At 40.5% G+C, this 18,716-nt stretch overlaps 1 protein-coding gene across 1 annotated transcript in view; it reads left to right on the top strand.

Moving 5' to 3' along the window:
* ARMC3 (armadillo repeat containing 3) overlaps positions 1-18,716 on the top strand; it is a gene marked incomplete at both ends in the record, with an annotated part of 56,637 nt that overhangs the window by 33,740 nt on the left and 4,181 nt on the right. Inside the window, 6 exons of the mRNA XM_082480052.1 lie at positions 720-969; positions 2,133-2,269; positions 5,744-5,912; positions 11,721-11,821; positions 12,913-13,005; positions 18,287-18,484. Of these exons, the coding sequence (XP_082336178.1) occupies positions 720-969; positions 2,133-2,269; positions 5,744-5,912; positions 11,721-11,821; positions 12,913-13,005; positions 18,287-18,484 (948 nt within the window). The remainder of the gene's footprint in view (positions 1-719; positions 970-2,132; positions 2,270-5,743; positions 5,913-11,720; positions 11,822-12,912; positions 13,006-18,286; positions 18,485-18,716) is intronic.

The raw sequence follows: 18,716 nt of genomic DNA, 5'->3' as shown, positions 1-18,716 counted from the left end.
CTGTCCCAGCACTGCTGAGGGGCAGCACCCTTCAGCCATGGCTGCAATTCCATCTGGGAACAGAGGGAATATTTAAACTGCATCTGCTGCTCATAGACTAGTTGATGTGGAACCACAGTTATAGACAGCCCTGCACTCTGTGCTGATGTGTCTGTTGTACTCCTGCTGTCTAAATCAGCTTGTATAAAGTGGGCTCAATAATTTCTCCATTGCACTGAACTGCACCATGTACACCTACTCTGTAAGAATGGCAGAAACTTGGTGTACTACGTTTATGCCACCTAGGTATCTGATCATAGAAATTTACAGAGACAGCACAAAGAACAACATGATATTCTGTGCACTATAATCCTTATTAGGAGTAGCGCTAGAATAATTATGGGGAGAGGTGACAAGAGTCTGCGGAAGCATTTGCCTGGAACTAAGGACACAGAAATTCCGCATCTTTGAAAAGATGCAAGATTTAATTCACTTGTTCAAAACCTCAGAAAGAGTCCATGTCCTAATTAGTTAAAGAATCCCGAAGTTTGTGACTTGTTTTGTCTGCGTAGGTTGTGCCTCTTGAACTTCACACTGTGAGTCATATATAAATGAGATATAGATATATATATATATAAAATCTTGAAATGTAATACTAATTTAGTTGCTAAATACGGCACACCAGGAGGAAAAAAATAGTCCTAAAATAATGATTTTTTTTTTCTCCTTCATTTTGCTAGTGCTGTTGCTGAGGCTGAAGCAATTGAGCCATTAGCTAATATCTTGAACTCTCAGAGAGATGGAGCCATCGCTAATGCTGCTACAGTGCTAACAAACCTGGCCATGCAAGAGCCATTCCGCCTAAATATCCAGAGCCACGGTGTTATGAGTGCGCTCGCAGAACCGTTGCGCTCAACCAACAGCCAAGTGCAAAGCAAAGCAGCATTCGCTGTGGCTGCGTTTGGCTGTGATGCTGATGCAAGAACTGAGGTAAAACTACTCTTCGAGGTTGTGGTTATTTATATTTCTAGATCCTGAGGCTGGTGTTATCCCTACCTAGAATCTTTGTATTTTGTGTTTGTCCTAAAAGTCCCAGGCTTTCTAGATAGTAACTAGTTTTTCACTTTCATCTTTGTTCAGCTCAATTTAGCTCAGTTTGTCATGAGGACTTGGAAAGGGTTTTCTCTAATTTGTATTTTTACTGCTGTATTTGCTTGCACCAGATTAATGTTTTACAGCTTTCCGGTGGCTTCAATGAGCTCTAACCAGGGCTATATCTAAATCCCCATGTTTTTGAGCATTAAACATCAAGGTTTCTTTCAGCTGCAACTGTCGGCTGAACTTTGAAGATAAGTTCTGCGCGCTTTACTCTCCCTCAGTGTTGTTCTGTTGCCCTCTTCCAAGGCCTGTATGGCAATGTCCGGCCTTGATTAGAAGATACTGGATGTGCATGGAGTAAATGTAATTCAGACAAGACTCAAAATATAATTAATCCCTTGACCAGTGGCATCCAGGAAGTTGAACTTTTTGTTGTTTATCAATGGTCATACTATTTTCTTTTCATAAATAAGGATGATGCTATATGCATTCATGGATCATAAGCTAGGGTTTTCTCATGGGTCAAGGCTGTTAATTAGGACGTGAATAAGGGGCATAGATAATTAATCTACCTCTTTCAATGTCCTTATAATGTCTTTCTTTTCAAAAATCCAAATGAGCAATATTTCCTCCAGCGTGCATAGGAAACATGCTATAGCACACAAGAGAATAGGATGTTAATAAGATTGTCATACATACAATACAATACAAATTCAAATATATTGTGATGTAAATTAGTTGCTAGGAGGCAACAGGACACAGAAAAAGCTGTGTAACTCTCCGTGGCAGTCTTGGGTTGCATAGTCTCTTCGGTTTCCACGCCGCAATCCAATAACTGAAAAGCAAGGCAGAGCCAGAAGGGATGTGTGCCTTGTACCGCTCTGAAGCTCGCTTCAGCTCCGACCCACGCAGAGTTCACAGAAGCACAGAATCCCCGTAAATGGCCCAGCGCAGCTTGTCTACAAGGCTTGAAAGTTTTGGAAGGTGAATTTCACAGGCTGTTCTTGCTGGGATGGATAAAATAGGTAAGTGTCAATGTCTTCATTTTTTTGTAGTTAAGAAATGCAGGTGGACTGGGACCACTTGTTGAATTGCTGCATTCTAAGGATAAAGAAGTCAGAAGGAATGCCTGTTTGGCTGTTATGGTCTGTGCAAGCGATGAATTAACCGCTGTTGAACTATGCAGACTAGGGTGAGTAGAAACAGTATCAAGGGGCAGAGGGAAGATTTTGATGCGAGAACTCTGTTAAGTCAATCTTTACATATTTGTAGCAGAATAACAAAGTTAACCTATACTTTCTGGTAAGCAGAAACTACTTTTGCACCATAGATGTTACAGATGAAATGGTATCAATTTTAAGTAACAGAAGTCTTAAGAAAAAATGTAAGCCTGAAGAGAACTGTCTGTAATTATAAAAATGTTTATTGCTTCATTGACTGAATTAGGCTTTATATTGAAGGTGTGCTTATATCAGTCAAAATTACGGACTACAGTGCCCCATACATATGAAACTGAAATTAAGGTTTCGGGCTAAGTTCAATATACAGTAAATTGTACTTCTTACACAGAGGCTAAATTTTACAAGCTCTGATTAACTGCAAATGTGCTGAATTTTCACGTAAAAGAGACTCTATTTTATTCCTTCTTAGAAACTCCAAGTTCCATATATTAATATCTGAATTACCAAAGGTTATAAGAATTATGACACAGGGCTCCTTGTACAGGGTGACTTTTTTACTCATTATTCAATTAAAATATATGTAATTGCCCTGCTCCCTCTGCTGGACACTTCTCTGCTTACTGCAGAGGTACTTAAAATTCATCTGTGAGGGGATTCTGCAGAGTGAGAATCTCAGAAATTTAGTTCAGGAGAGGACCTCAAAGGTGATGTTATCCACCTGCCCAACTGTGAGACTGAATCAGGTACACTGGCATACTTTTGCTTGTTCAGTGTAAATACCAGTTCTGAGTGGGTTTCACAACTTTCCAAGGTAACCTGTTCCAGTGCTGGAGTATCCTTACAATTAGAAGGGGTTTCTGAGTTCTAAATATCCCTTACAGCAAATCAATCCAACTATATGTTGTCCTACTTTTAGTGGGATTGAATAACCACCTTTTTATAGCAATCTGAGTTTAACTTACTGAATTTTCTGATGTTCTGTGTCCCTTTCTCAGTTTCCTTTTCATGACAAAGTAAAAATGTTAAACTTGGTTTTGTTTTGAAATCTTGTGTCATGTTATCACACATCACTGAATTTCTCTCGTTTATTTATGCCATTTTGAAGTGCCATCTCCCAGTCTGGAAGAGGTACTTCAGCTGAGGTCAGACCACCATCAAATAAAGCTCAGTAATTATTTTCTATATCTTGCATATAGCACTGTTCTTATTTAATCCTCTCTTTGTGACAGTATCAGAGTAGGATTCTAATTTATGTGTCCTTCCAGTTTGACAGCGTATTATTGATAACAATACATTAAGCATAGTTTTTCAACCAGTCAGGCACTACTTCATGTTATTTTCATGTAGATCATATTTCCCTGACTTGCTCATGAGTATTCAAGTAGGAATATGTGAAAAGACTTATTAAAGTCAAAACATATCTCCAAGTCAACTCATATCTCAAATCTACTTCATCTGCCTATACAGTAAGTCAGTTACTCTATCACAGAAAGGATTACATTGGCTTTACATGATTTGTTCTTGACAAATACATAATGGCTATTTATTATCTCTTGTTGCTTGCAAACTGATTGTTTAATAATTTGATATGGTGTTCTTTGGACACATTCTTTGGTGGAATGGTCTATTATAATTTCTTTGTTCTTACTTTTTGAAAGCTAGATGTTATCTTTGCCCTTCTCCACTCTCCTGGCACCTAGCTTGTCCGCCCTGAATTTTCAAATACAATTATAAGTAGTTCAGAAGTTGCTTTTGCCGGTTCATAGAGTAGTATGAGGTAAGTGTCCTCAGGGACTGCTAGCTTTCTCTCCTCAAACTTACTCTAGACACGTTAAACCTACTGTTTCTGCCTCCTTGTTAATATTACTGCTAGGCGTCTGCTTGCAACCTTTTTATGAAAACTGAAGCAAAAAAGGCATCAGACACTTCAGTCTTTTCTGTGCCATCTGTTGTGAGTTTTCTTCCCACACTGAGTAATCAGCCTACATTTTCCTCTCTGACTTGTAGCATATGAAACATTTATTTTTGTTTCAGTCCCTGAAGAGCTGTGTCTCACTTTGCCTGTGGGTCTTTTGGGTTTGTCCCTTACTTTTTCTTTTCTGTTGGAAGTGTCAGTGTTTCCATTTCCATATGAGTCTTTTTTTTGGTTTTTGCATCCTCACAGAATTTTTGGTGCAGCTGTATTTGTCTGGTTTTGACTTGTTTTTCCTCCACATGAGGGTAATGTGCCATTGTGCCTGTAATGTCCTCTGGTTTAGACTCTGCTGTACACGTTAGCCTTTCCTTATTAATTTTCCCCTTTAAAATTCTTCCCTGCGTTACTTGCTGGTTACCCGACTTCGTTGCAGTATGCTGTATGACAAATAACCTGTACTGCTCTTCCACTACTTTCTCCCATTACTCTCTTCTAAAAGAGAAGGTTGCTGTTTGCCTTCCTGAAAAAATTGTTCTCTGGAATTCATCTGATGTACCTTCAGAAGTCTACATTGTAGATGTCCACAGCTGAGACTCCCTGCGTAGTTCACAGTGAGAAATGGGCAGTCTAAACATGGAGTTCATTTTATATTTATATATATATAATCGATTCCTTAGGATGTAAAGAATGTCTGCATGTGTGTATAGACACACATGGATATAAATTTGAATATGTACATAGACACACACGTGAATATATTGCCCTCTTTTTTTCTGGTTTTTTTTTTTTTTTTCATTCCTAACAGTTCCAAAACTGCAGCAAGGTATGTTCTCCGGATTCAGCTTCCTTTATCTTCTAAGTGAGCTTTTCCTAAGTTTTTCAGGTCAGAAGTTATCAGTATAAGGGTTTCAGCATCAGAAACAGCTTAAGAAAGGAATTCCTGTCCTCCTGTCCCCCCACATGACTATTTGTTCCTACCTCTGTGCTGCAAAAATCCTGCCATCCTGGTGGTGCTGACACAGCTGCTGGTGTTCCCATGCTCATCCACGTTTAGCAAATCTCTGCCAACTGCGCTTCCCCCAAACACAGTAACGGTTCTAAAGCAGAAGGATTCGCGCATTGTGTGATGCACAACTGGAATGTGCAAATTGTGTTGCAACTTAGGGAGGGGGGAGAGAGAGAGAGAGAGGTTCCCTGAGCTGTATCATGTGGTGAGCTCTGAACATTATTCCTTTTACTCTACTTTTACATCCTTCTGTTTCTGAAGTTCTCTGTGGTGCCTAACATCCTTCTGATAAAATGTTGTGGCATCCTGTCTGCATTTCTTTATGTAACGGTGTAACTACCTAAAGGAATTGCTTTTGCTTTTGAGCACTGCGAGGCGTTTTCCTCCTCTAGAGAAAGAATTCTGCACAGCACAGCCACCTCCTTGCTGGCCCAGAGGGCACAAGGCCAGCACTTGGGAATGAATCTGTCTTGTCCTTGGTAATGCTGAAAACTAACTCTGAACTGTATAATAACAATTAATCAGTATTTAATGATGAATTAGCCTTTGTATTTTGTTTAACAGTGCTTTAGACATCCTAGAAGAAATTAATCTATCAATAGTGCGCAAAAATAACTATAGTGAAGCTGCTCTGGAAAAGCTACTTGATAACAATCTTTCCCAAAAGTACAGCCGGATGGGATATTTATCATCAAGTAATATCATTGCTGATGGATTCTATGATTGTGGTCAGGTAAGCTACTTTAAATAATTTCCTCTACTTAGAAAGAGTAAAATTTTCTTCTTGATTTAGAAAGAGTACTATAGCAAAAGCCAGAATCTGACAATGTAAAACAGTTTGTTTTCTTGTCCTGAAGTTTCCCAGCTTTAATACTGGTTTCTTTTTATTATCTTTCTTCATGGATGAAATATCATCATCTCCATGCTATCCCCCAACTGCAATCTTCTTCCCAATCCTATGTAAGCTCTGCAGACCTAGTTCCTTTCCAGATCCCTTTCAGACTTTAGTTCCTCTGATCTCTTTCCCTGCAGTGTATTTAATACTAACCTGACACTGAATGACCTATGGACTTTTTGTTTGTTTATTTTTACATAAATGTTCTGGTTTGAGGTAAAACAGGACAGTAACTTTACTTTTTAGCTAGGCCGCTTCTAACTACAGAAATTATCAGCATATATTGCAGAAACTGATTGTTCTCAGAGTGATAAGACCTATGTCATATAGTTGATGCCAAGGAATGGTATGCAGAAAGGCTCTTGCTTATACTTATTGCTATAACCCCCGACGCCAGTGAACTTTGTTATTTGCCCCGTTGGATGGCTGGAAGTGGAAAAGCATAGAAGGATTGCACCTGCGGGGAGGAGCGGACAGGACAGGTGACCCAAAACTGACCAAAGGAGTATTCCATCCTGTCTGCCTCACGCTCAGTATAAAAGTTAAGAGATCAAAGGGTCAGCTCTCTCTTTCTTCAATGGCCGGCATCCGAGGAGGACTCTGTTCGTCTGCCTTTGATCCCAATCTGGAATCCAGATCCAGAATCCAGTTCCCATCTGTCACTGAGTCCAGTCTATGACTTCCCCAGTGCCAGTCGGTGACATGATCATCATCCTGGAAGCTTGATACAGTTTTGTGTATATTTCATTATTTCCTTTTTTATTTTATTATTAATATTTCATTAAAGTAGTTTAGTTCCTTCTAAACTGATAAGTCTCTCTCTCTCCTGCCTCTCTTTGGAGAGGTAGGGGAGAGCATCTGTCATTCCGCCTGAGTGGTGAATCTGGCCCAAACCACGACAATAAAGAACTCACGAGTCCATATTTTCACCTTGGTCATGACCCTTTCTCTCACAAAGCAGTGTTCATATATAAAGACTGACTCCAGTATCACTTTTAGCGCTGTGTTTAGTTTAAACCATAGAAACATAGAATAGAATCATAGAATTGACTGGGTTGGAAGAGATCTTTAAGATCATCAAGTCCAACCATCAACCTAACACTGCCAAGTCCATCACTAAACCATGTCCCTAAACACCACTTCTACACGTCTTTTAAATATTTCCAGGGATGGCAATTCCACCACTTCCCTGGGCAGCCAGTTCCAATGCTTTACAACCCTTTTCACAGAATCACAGAATCACAGAATTATCAGAGTTGGAAGGGACCTCTAGAGATCATCTAGTCCAACTCCCCTGCTAAAGCAGGATTGCCTAGAGCACATTACTCAGGACTGCATCCAGGCGGGTCTTGAAAATCTCCAGGGAAGGGGACTCCACAACCTCCCTGGGCAGCCTGTGCCAGTGCTCTGTCACCCTCACCGTAAAGAACTGTTTCCGTGTATTTGAACGGAACTTCCTGTGTTCTAACTTGTGCCCATTGCCCCTCGTCCTGTCACTTGGAACCATTGAAAAGAGCCTGGCTCCATCCTCCTTCAACCCACCCTTTAGATACTTGTATGCCATAATAAGGTCTCCCCTCAGCCTTCTCTTCTCCAGGCTAAAGAGTCCCAGCTCTCTCAGCCTTTCCTCATAAGGGAGATGCTCCAAGCCCTTAATCATCTTAGTTGCCCTTCGCTGGACTCGCTCCAGCAGTTCCCTGTCCCTCTTGAACTGGGGAGCCCGAAACTGGACACAGTATTCCAGTTGTGGCCTCACCAGTGCAGAGTAGAGGGGGAGAATGACCTCCCTCGACCTACTGGCCACACTCTTCCCTATGCAGCCCAGGATTCCATTGGCCTTTTTGGCGACAAGGGCACATTGCTGGGCCATGGATAATTTACTGTCTACCACAACCCCCAGATCCTTCTCCTCCAAGCTACTTCCCAGCAGGTCCGCCCCTAACCTGTACTGGTGCCTAGCATTCTTCCTCCCCAGGTGCAGGACCTTGCACTTGGTTTTGTTGAACCTCATTAGGTTCTTCTCTGCCCAGCTCTCCAGCCTGTCCAGGTCGCGCTGGATGGCAGCACGGCCCTCTGGGGTGTCAGCCACCACACCCAGTTTGGTATCATCAGCAAACTTGCTGAGGATACACTCTGTCCCCTCATCCAGGTCATTAATGAATATATTAAACAAAATTGGACCAAGTATTGACCCCTGGGGGACACCACTGGTTACAGGCCTCCAACTAGACTCTGTGCCGCTGATCACAACCCTCTGAGTTCTGTCCCGCAGCCAACTCTCAATCCACCTCACTGTCACCTCATCTAGCCCATACTTCCTCAGCTTCCTAATGAGGATGTCATGGGAGACAGTGTCAAAAGCCTTGCTAAAGTCAAGGTAGATGACATCCACGACTTTCCCCTCATCCAGCCAACCAGTTATAACATCATAGAAAGCTATCAGATTGGTCAAGCATGATTTACCCTTGGTAAATCCATGTTGACCACTTCCAATAACTTCCTGTTCCTCAACGTGTTTGGAGATGACATCCAGAATGAGTCGCTCCATTACCTTCCCAGGGACAGAGGTTAGACTAACTGGTCTGTAGTTCCCTGGGTCCTCCTTCTTGCCTTTTTTGAAGATTGGAGTGATGTCGGCCTTCCTCCAGTCCTCAGGCACCTCTCCTGTTCTCCATGACCGTTCAAAGACGATGGAGAGTGGTCTAGCAATAACATCCGCCAGCTCTCTCAGCACTCACGGATGCATGCCATCAGGGCCCATGGACTTGTGAATGTCCAGCTTGGCCAAGTGGTCTCTGACACGGTCCTCCTCAACTGAGGGAAAATCTTCCACTCTCCAGACCTCCCCCTTTGCCTTCAGAGTGTGGGATTCATGAGGAACAGCTTTAGCAGTGAAGACCGAAGAAAAGAAGGCATTCAGTAACTCTGCCTTCTCTGCGTCCTCCACCACTAGGGCACCTGTCTCATTCACCAGTGGGCCTACGTTTTCCCTAGTCTTCCTTTTTCTATTGATATATTCAAAGAACCTTTTCTTATTGTCTTTAACTGCAGTGGCCAAGCTGAGTTCTGATTGAGCTTTGGCCCTTCTCATTTTCCCCCTACATAGCTTTGTTATATCTTGATAATCCTCATAAGTTGCCAACCCCCTTTTCCAGAGAATGTAAACTTTTCTTTTTTTCCTGAGGTCCAGCCAAAGTTCTCTATTTAGCCAGGCTGGTTGTCTTCCCCGTCTGCTCGTTTTTCGAGACAAGGGGATGGCCTTCTCCTGCGCTTTTAAGAGCACCTGCTTGAAGTATGCCCAGCCTTCCTGGGCACCTTTGCTCTTCAAAACTGCCTCCCAAGGGACACTCTCGACCATGCTCCTAAACAGGCTAAAGTCTGCCCTTCGGAAATCCAAGGTGGCAGTTCTGCTGGCTCCCCGCCTTACGTGATCAAGAATTGAAAATTCTATCATTTCGTGATCACTCTGCCCAAGGCGACCTCCAACCTTTACATCCCCTACAAGACCTTCTCTGTTAACAAACAGTAGGTCCAGTAGTGCACTTCCCCTAGTTGGTTCCTTCACCAGCTGTGTTAGGAAGTTGTCTTCCACACACTCCAGGAACCTCCATGACTGTTCCCTCTCTGCTGCATTGTATTTCCAGCAGACGTCTGGGAAGTTGAAGTCCCCCACAAGAACAAGGGCAGATGATCGTGAGACCTCTGCCAGCTGCTTGTAGAATACTTCATCGGCTTCTACATCCTGATTAGGAGGTCTATAACAAACTCCCATCACGATGTCTGCCTTATTGGCCTTCCCCTTAATTTTTATCCATACACACTCAGTGTTGTCATCCACACTGTTAAGTTCCAGACATTCAAAACTGCCCCTAACATAGAGGGCCACCCCACCACCTCTCCTTCCTTGCCTATCCTTTTTGAAGAGTTGGTAGCCATCCATTACAGCACTCCACTTGTGTATGTCCTCCCACCACATTTCTGTGATGGCAACTATATCATAGTTTCCTTGCTGTACAATGGCCTCCAGCTCCTCCTGTTTATTTCCCATGCTGCCTGCATTAGTATAGATGCACTTCAGCTGGGCTAATTGCCCTGCCACTTTCTTGGGGGGACAAGCACCTGATCATACTCAGGCACTACTGTAGCTACCAAATTATCACTACCCCTCGTGTCTTGGCTGTCACACAATTCACCATCCCCCACCATCACTGGGACAGGCTGCAAGACCTTGCTAACACTTTTACCCAGAAGCACTGGTACGCTTCTCCCAGGCACCACTTTTGTAATCCTGGTCTCATCCCCATCCCCCTTCAAACCTAGTTTAAAGCCCTATAGATGAGCCCTGCTAGCTCTTGTCCCAGGATCTTTCTTCCCCTTCGGGTTAGGCTTCCCCCACCTGTTGCCAGCATGCCTGGTTTCCTGTAGATGAGCCCATGATCAAAAAAAGCCAAAGTTCTGCCGGATACACCAGTCTCGGAGCCAGGAGTTAATTTCCTGACTCCTCCTATTTATCCCCTGGTCAACCCCTGCAAATGGTGAAGACATTTTTCCTAATATGCAATCTAAACTTCCCCTGGTGCAACTTGAGGCCATTTCCTCTTGTCCTATCGCTTGGGAGAAGAGCCCGACCCCCACCTGGCTACAACCTCCTCTCAGGTAGTTGTAGAGAGCAATAAGGTCTCCCCTCAGCCTCCTTTCCTCCGGGCTAACCACCCCCAGTTCCCTCAGCTGCTCCTCATAAGACTTGTGCTCTAGACCCCTCACCAGCTTAGTTACCCTTCTCTGGATATGCTCCAGCACCTCAATGTCTTTCTTGTAGTGAGGGGCCCAAAACTGAACACAGTATTCCAGGTGCAGCCTCACCAGTGCCAAGTACAGGGGGACAATTAGTTCCCCAGTTCTAATGGCCACACATGAGGCCTGATACAGGCCAGGATGCTGTTGGCCTTCTTTGCCACCTGGGACACTGCTCGCTCATGTCCGTTTGGCTGTCAACCAACACCCCCAGGTCCTTTTCCACCAGTGGCAGCTTTCCAGCCACTCTTCCCCACGCAGGACCCGGCACTTGGTCATGTTGGACCTCATACCTTTGGCCTCAGCCCATGGATCCGGCCTGTCCAGATCCCTCTGTAGAGCCTTCCTACCCTCAGGCAGATCAACACTCCTGCCCAGCTTGGTGTTGTCTGCAAACTTATTGAGGGTGCACTCAATCCTGAGAAGGACTGAGAAGGACTCATTCCAGAGAAGGACTTTTCAAAATGCCCAAATGAATTAGAAATATCAGTCCTACTGAAAATCAGTGGAATACCTGGTCCTAAAGCACTTGGTTGCTTTTGAAAATTCTATCTTATATTGTAAATCCTTCAGAGGCAGGAACATTTCTTTATTCAAGAACTGTTTGGAATGACATAGTAACAATAACTACAACAAGTTAAATTACTTAATCTTTTCTGAGAAAATTGATGAAGAAAATGCAAATGAAGAAGAAACCAATTTCACGTATTTTGAATGGCTTTATAAGTTCTTATGTAAGTCTTCTGTTAAAGCTTAGGAATTTTAAATTATTTAGATATCTTTCAAATATATTTTTTCTCTTCATCTTTAACTGAACAGAACACCTTATCTTTTATACTAATTTTCTTGTAGATAAAACCTGGAGTGAAATTTTTATCTTTGGAGGAACTGAGTATGCAAGAGCTAACTGACCATCGGGCCATAATCTTCATTAATGCTAAACCACAAGAAGAGTGAGTTGTGTTAGATCTACTAACATTTATTGCAATAGCTCATCTTTTCCATTGTTTCCACTGTTTACAGTACAAACTACATAGTATTGATATATAATACATATATAAAATAGTAAAATTGTAATCCCAACGCAGTGCTTCATGTTGTAGAAGGCAAGAGATTTGTATTTTATAAAATAAGAATTTGGAAAATAACTTTTTTTTTTCCCTCTAGACAGAAAGGATTTATTCAGTTAAGTTGCTTTTTTAACTTAGCCATTAAGACTTACTCATTTAACACCCTTTGACTCCTGATGGTGGGACACCCAGTGTTTATTAGTTATAACAAAGCTTGTCATCTGCCATAATAATTATGTCATCTAAGCTGAACGTCAACATGCAACAATGAAACCTATGATTTTATGATCTTCTTGTACAGACAAATGCATGGAATTTTAAGCACAACATCCCAAGAGGAAGGACAAAGCCAAGCATCGAGCTTTCAGGCTTGATAAAAAACCTGTGTCCATTTCTTCTCTGTTTAAGTTGAAGCCAGCCTAACAAATCTTCTTAGATTTGAATGCAGGAAGTTGGTATTGGGCTTGTTTAACTGGGAGTCATCTCCTGTAAACAGTCTCACAGATCAAAGAATGCTCTACCAATATTTTGCAAGTCCAAAACCTTCTTCTCTGTCAACACATCACATATTTGGTTTACAGTATCGTTAGCTTCCCTTTTAAGCTTGTATGTGACACCATAAAGATGTCTGAGAATATCTGTGACAAATTAAACTTCCATGCTCTTTGTTGATCCCTAGAGTTGTCTTTAACTATCAGGTTTTCTTTCTTTGACTTTGATACAGCTTCTTGCCCTTACACCTTGGCAGCAGTCTTACTCCTCAGTTACTTTTGTGCCCATCATTTGGTATTCCATACTTCATTTTTGATCCCTGAATCAATATCCAGTTTATTAGTGGCTATGTTATTTCTTTTACTTATCTACTTCCTATGAATATATTTACTGTCCTTTAAAATCAGAAGTCCGTTTTCATCGCTTAACATGCAAATACTAACCCTGCAAATAACATGCAAAAATATCTTGTTCTGTTTCAGTCTTGAGGTAGAAGAGAAGGTACAAGATTCATCTTATGAACAGACTATCTTGTCACCTTCTATTTCAAGAAAAGGCAGTAGAGAAAAAGCAAGGTATTGTTTTAAAATTTACTGGTTGTCAATGTCCTGTTATTGCTCTAACATTAGAAATAGAATTCTGAGTGAAAAATGGTGATAGACAGTTTCCTAACAGAGCACAAATGCCCAAATAAAATGTTAAATATGTTTTCAGAGTATTTCTTTCACCTCCTAGTTGTAGCAATCTTCCTTTCTCTACCTTAGTAATTACTCGTGCTCCCTTCCCATGCTGTATTTGAACATGTCCCATTTATTTGGCTGTTTTTCCTTTCAGTATCCCTTGGAGGCAGTGAAATGCTGTTATTTTACAGCTTGACAACCAAGACACCGGGAAATTAGGGTAGAAGTTCTTTCTCAGTTTAGAACCTAGACCCGTAAAAGTTCCTACACTGCCTACATGCACCCTTATTTCTAGATTAAATTTCTTCCAGTGAAATCCCATAGATGACTAAAAGCTGAGAAGGGTGTGCTCAGAACTGTCCCTGTTTTGACAGCAACAAGCCTAAAAATGCCTCAGTCTTGCAGGGCTCCCTCTGATCCATACCATACACTACGTACAGTCCATCCTGTGGAACTGATCTGGTGAGCATGTCTGCTCATACCAGATAGGTCAGAATCTCTAACCTTGTTGTGGGAAATTAATTTCCTTCTTTTACAGAAAGAGGATCTGAGCCTGCCCCTCCCACCTGCAGATAGCTGAATGCAAGATATTTGGGGTTTAACAGTCTCGTTGTGGTTCGTCATAGCTGTTCACTAACTCTGTTCATAATGAACAGAACTTTCTACTTTAGCTGTTAGAGCACTGATCTGAGAGAGTCGAGACCAAAGTTCTAGTCTTTGTCTTGATGACATTTAATATAAAATGCTTAACCCTTAGTTTGTTCCTGTAGAAGAAAACTGAACTGTGGTCTCCCAACTGAACCGGTAACTCTTTCTGTAAAACAGCAGCACAATCACAACCACACCAGTGCCTTTCAGAGAAATATGCCTAATTGGAGGGGGATGTTTAGGGTTCCAAATCCAGTCCAAACAGAGCCTCCTTGCTATCAATGGAATGGTATCTAGTCCTTGATAGGAACGTGATGCATGATGTAACCTGCAACTCTCCTCAGCTTTTCTGTTAGCTAACTCACTGAGCTGACCATTTGTCATGCTGGTTTCTGTGGGTCACAGTCCTGAATTCCTAATTTTCCTTATTTTATGATATAGGGGGCCTTGGCCATGCCTCAAGGCTGTTTATTCTAGTCAGTGGTGGGCATTGCAAAATGCTAAACACTGCAGGTTTGAAAAAAAGGGAGAGATGGAGTGTCTGTTGTAGGAACCGAGGCACTATGCTTGCAATTTTTAGCTTGGAGTTCATCCATGAACTATGATATGCTACTGTCTGTACAGGCATTTTATTGGTAGAGATAATGGTTGATTTCGTAGATTGCTTATATTTTTCTGTGTATGTATGTGTCTGTATGTGTTTGAGAGATGAAACCAAGAGAAAATTGGAACATGCTTTGTGATCTCAATAGTTCAATGGTACCTCCAATGGAAGGAAAGCAGGAGTTATCAGGTCAATGGTCTTCACTGAGCAAAAGTAGCACTAGAGAAAAGGCTTAAGGCATTATACTTTGAATTATATAGGTATCAGTTTGTTTAGAACTGACATGCAAATTGTTGACAGATAATAGCTACTGAAGGGTTGAGATTCTGACTTAAATGAGGATCCACATTTTGAGATAAGTCTATCCAAAAGTTATTGACTTCCAAGGCAGACATTTACATTTGACTAGTTATTTGGACTGCAAGCACTTCTGGAATTCAGTTTAAATAATTTTGTAGTAGATATCTGAAATGGATCATATGAATCGCATTGTGGAAGGTTCCTATTGCAAACAGTTCCTGATGCAAAAGACTAGGTACTGCATCTTGAGCATCTTACCAGGTCTATTCTAGCTTCTGCTCATTTACCACGTCTTCTCAATGCCCAGCACGCTCTGGTCTGGTCGTGGCCCACAATGCATATGCCAGTTTACTCAAAGGGAGCAGGAGGCAAGGGGAGATATTGAGCCCCCCAGTTAAGTTTGCTCCGCACCAGTGGGAGATTCCTTCGTCTCAGATGATGCTCTATAGTCACAGACCATGTTGCGTAGTCTCAAGCAGCTGTGCAGATCTTAGAGCCCTGTTCTGGCAAGATAATATGTTTGTTTATTACAGTGTGAGATGAGGATACCCTTGAATAGTTGCTTTTTAAAGTAACTTATGTCAATTACACAGTAAGTGATTGCTCTGTTAGCAACCATAACACTTTTGGAAAAAAAAAGCATTTTCTTTAGGAAAAAACAAATATCTGGCTCAATTTCCCATAGTAAACTTGCAGGGATACAAAGACTTCTTTCTTCAAGTATGAAATAATTGCTTTTGAATGTCATGATCAAGTTGTATGATTTATAACCCCATTGTCATTCATTTTAAATCCATAATTCATACATCATTATTATTATTAATTTGTAAGATATATGGGAGTTACTTGAAGGTCAGTATCTGACTCCAAGTCTCAAACATGCTTAGACTTTTTCCTACATGTTTTTTCCTTTGATCGTATGTTTCTGTTCATCTTTATTTTGGAAAGTACTACTGAACACAGTTTAAAGCCATTGTTTTGAAAAAGTGATACTTCTTTATATAAACCATAGTTGAAAGCGAAGAGAAAGGGCAGTTGTAATTGTCTGCTGGAATTGTTTGAATTAGATGTAAAGGAAGTGCCTAGCAGATAGTTTGACATACATTTGCATAGACAGATAGCAACATTTTTGATCAAATGGTTGCATATCCAATATACACATTGACTGGGCTAAAAGATAATATTTAATGTAGACTGATAAATGTGCATTTATTCCATGCTATGTTCCAGTGTGGCATTTAAGGAAATACTTTCCAATGCTCATTTACTGCTTTTCTAAAGACAGCCAAGGAATTAAGCTATGCAAAAAAGGAAAGAAAAGAAGTGTCATGGCTGTCTTTTGGTGGTAGGATATTGTATTGGCTGTCTTCTTCCTCACACTGTCTCTCTGGTGACCCGTTGGACTGTTGTACGGAAGTTGCAACAGGAATCAGAAACAGCTTGGAGACTACAAACTGCCATGAGTTCTCCTTTGCAATGTTCCTCTGCATTTGCTGCAAGTATGTCTCACGAGTAGTAAGACAGGTTTGGGAAAGGGGAGTGATTTTTTTCTGATGTCATAATTCACACTGGTAAATGGGGATAAAAAAAGAGGATAGGAAAAAGATAGCAAAAGTCTACTGCAACAGTTACTGATTATTTTATATCACTGAGCTGTACGACAGCATCTCCACAGTTCCTTGTGAGACAAATATTAGACAGACATGGTGAACTGAAGAGTTGAGGAAAATGGTAGAGACAGGTGTGGAAGACAACCTTATATCAGCCGTTCCAACAAGGAACAGAACATAGTCATACCTCAGAGAAATAAAAAGCGGCAAAAAACCAAACTGTTGTTCAAACCCATCCTTCTCAGGTCTTTCCTTCCTGAAAACTGGAAAGAAGGAGAATAAGAGTGATTCAAGAGTCTCTTGAGTAGACAGGAAAAGGGAACAAATTCTCCTGCTATAGCAGTGTAATTTAGTGGTGCACTTTTCATAGAGAAAAGAAAATACTGGGAGAACAGGAGGGAAGAGCAGAGGACAAAGAAAGAAAATGGTGAAGGAACAAGGATTATACCGTTTGTAGAAATTGTTGTTTTGAAAACCTGCTAAGTCAGACACCAGAGAGGTGGGAATAATTCATTTTTTTTAAACAAGGTATTCTTAACCATAATCATAAGTGTTTAAATGGAGAAGGAGGTAGCTGTTTAATCTAGTATTGTAAAGTCCCCTGGCTGTAGTTAGAGTCACATTAGATAAAGAAAACTGTTTGTCTGCTTTTTTCAAGTATAAGTGTAATTAATAACCGGAACAGTTTATTTAAGAGCGTGGTGAATTTTATATAATTTGGAGATTAAATCTTAATTGGTTATCCTTCTAAAAAATGTGCTTTATGAAATCTGTGAAAAGGGCTTTTTGTGAATATGATAAATCTCAGTAGGTAAAAGAAAAGTTTGCAAAGTATTCTGAAGACAAATTTCTTGAATTAGACTACTGATAATGGTATATGCCCTTCTGCTTTGTCCAATGCCTTCCATCTTAAGAGGGCTGTTCATTGTAAAAATTTTAAGAATAATTTGAAAAACATACAATAATGATAGTGCGCCCTGGAGCCATGTACTCTAGTGATCCTTTATTTCTTTTTTTTTTTCCTTCCAAGAATGCTAGAAGTATTATAGATTTTAAAAAATAAGCCAGAACTGTTAAACAAAGGAAAGAAATTTTGTCCTATTTCACATTAGAATTATTCAGGACCTATGCTGAAAAAAGACATAATGCTTATAAAACACAAGTTCCATGTGTTCCCACAAAGGAAAAATCCTAAACTGTCTGATTGTATAGATCTTAACAATACCTCTGGTAAGATACTGATTTTATAGTTGCTGCATAAGTTGTGAAATGTACAGTATTCTAGATAAGCAGAACGAGCATTTCATTTATACCTCTGCTAGGTGCTTATGATGGCTGTTCAGCATCACAGTCATTTTTCAGATTCTGAACATAAGTGAAAAATGTAGTGTGTACAATGAAAAAAGTCAGCAAAACCAGATATCTCATAAAATCTTCATCTGACGAACAATTTTGTAGTTTGTATAAAGCTTGAAGTACGTGGATTTGCAGCTACAGAGGCTACTGCTTGTTGTGTCCTGTCAAGATTTCAGCCGTGCTCTTGATACCTTTTGTTCCTTTATTTGCAGTCCAGTTCTCTATCGAATAAAAACTCACAGGAGTCCATGATTTTTAATTCATGACCGTATGCAAACAAAATGTAGCTGTCTAAAAATGTTTCCTATATACTCCTAAAAACCTGTTGTTATTATTATGTCACTGTACGTAGGTGTCTCCTCCCCTAGATAATCCATATATGAGAAAAGCATATCAGAGCCACAGACAGACATAAAATGAGAATTTACAGGAATATTAATATGGAGCTAATATCATTCGGTTCCTAACCATCTCCTGAGGGTACGTTCCACAAATATTCTCTAGAGCTTTGTAGATTTTGGACTATTCATTATCAAGCGAAAAGATTTTGACTATTTTTCCCCCAAAATCAGTTTGTCTAAAATGTCCTGTTGGAGAACTACTGCGATAGATTTTAGATTACGGTATTCTAAATAAGTGTATTTTTTTCCTATGTAAGAAAAGGGAAGGGGAAAAAAGAAGAGGCAAAAATGAAAGAAGTTTCTCCGATTATATCTGAAGTCCAGGATGAAATAAATCTAGAAAATGCACATTGGCTACCACCACCTGACTTCATTTTACTGGATTACATTAATGATGCTTCCAAAACAATTCTACCACTGACTACTACTCGGGAACAGGTTGTGGCTCTTGCACAGTGAGTACCGAATTGTGTTTCCACAAATAACGCAAAGAAGTTGAATTGGTAAAATAACAGTTTTCTCATCCAAGGACAACTTTTAAAAATTTGTTATTTTCTCCATCCTTAATTGGAATACAAATCAGCTTTGGTCCAGAATTTTGACATAATTTTAGATTTTAAGCTCCTTGTTTCTAAATTTGTTGTAATTAGTTTAAGTTTTTTAAAATAAAATATCACTTGCAACAAA

The sequence above is a fragment of the Vanellus vanellus genome (genome assembly GCF_965231255.1).
Source record: "Vanellus vanellus genome assembly, chromosome: 2".
NCBI lineage: Eukaryota > Metazoa > Chordata > Aves > Charadriiformes > Charadriidae > Vanellus > Vanellus vanellus.
Note: the sequence above shows the minus strand (reverse complement) of the source record. Positions and strands in the feature narration are given on the sequence as shown.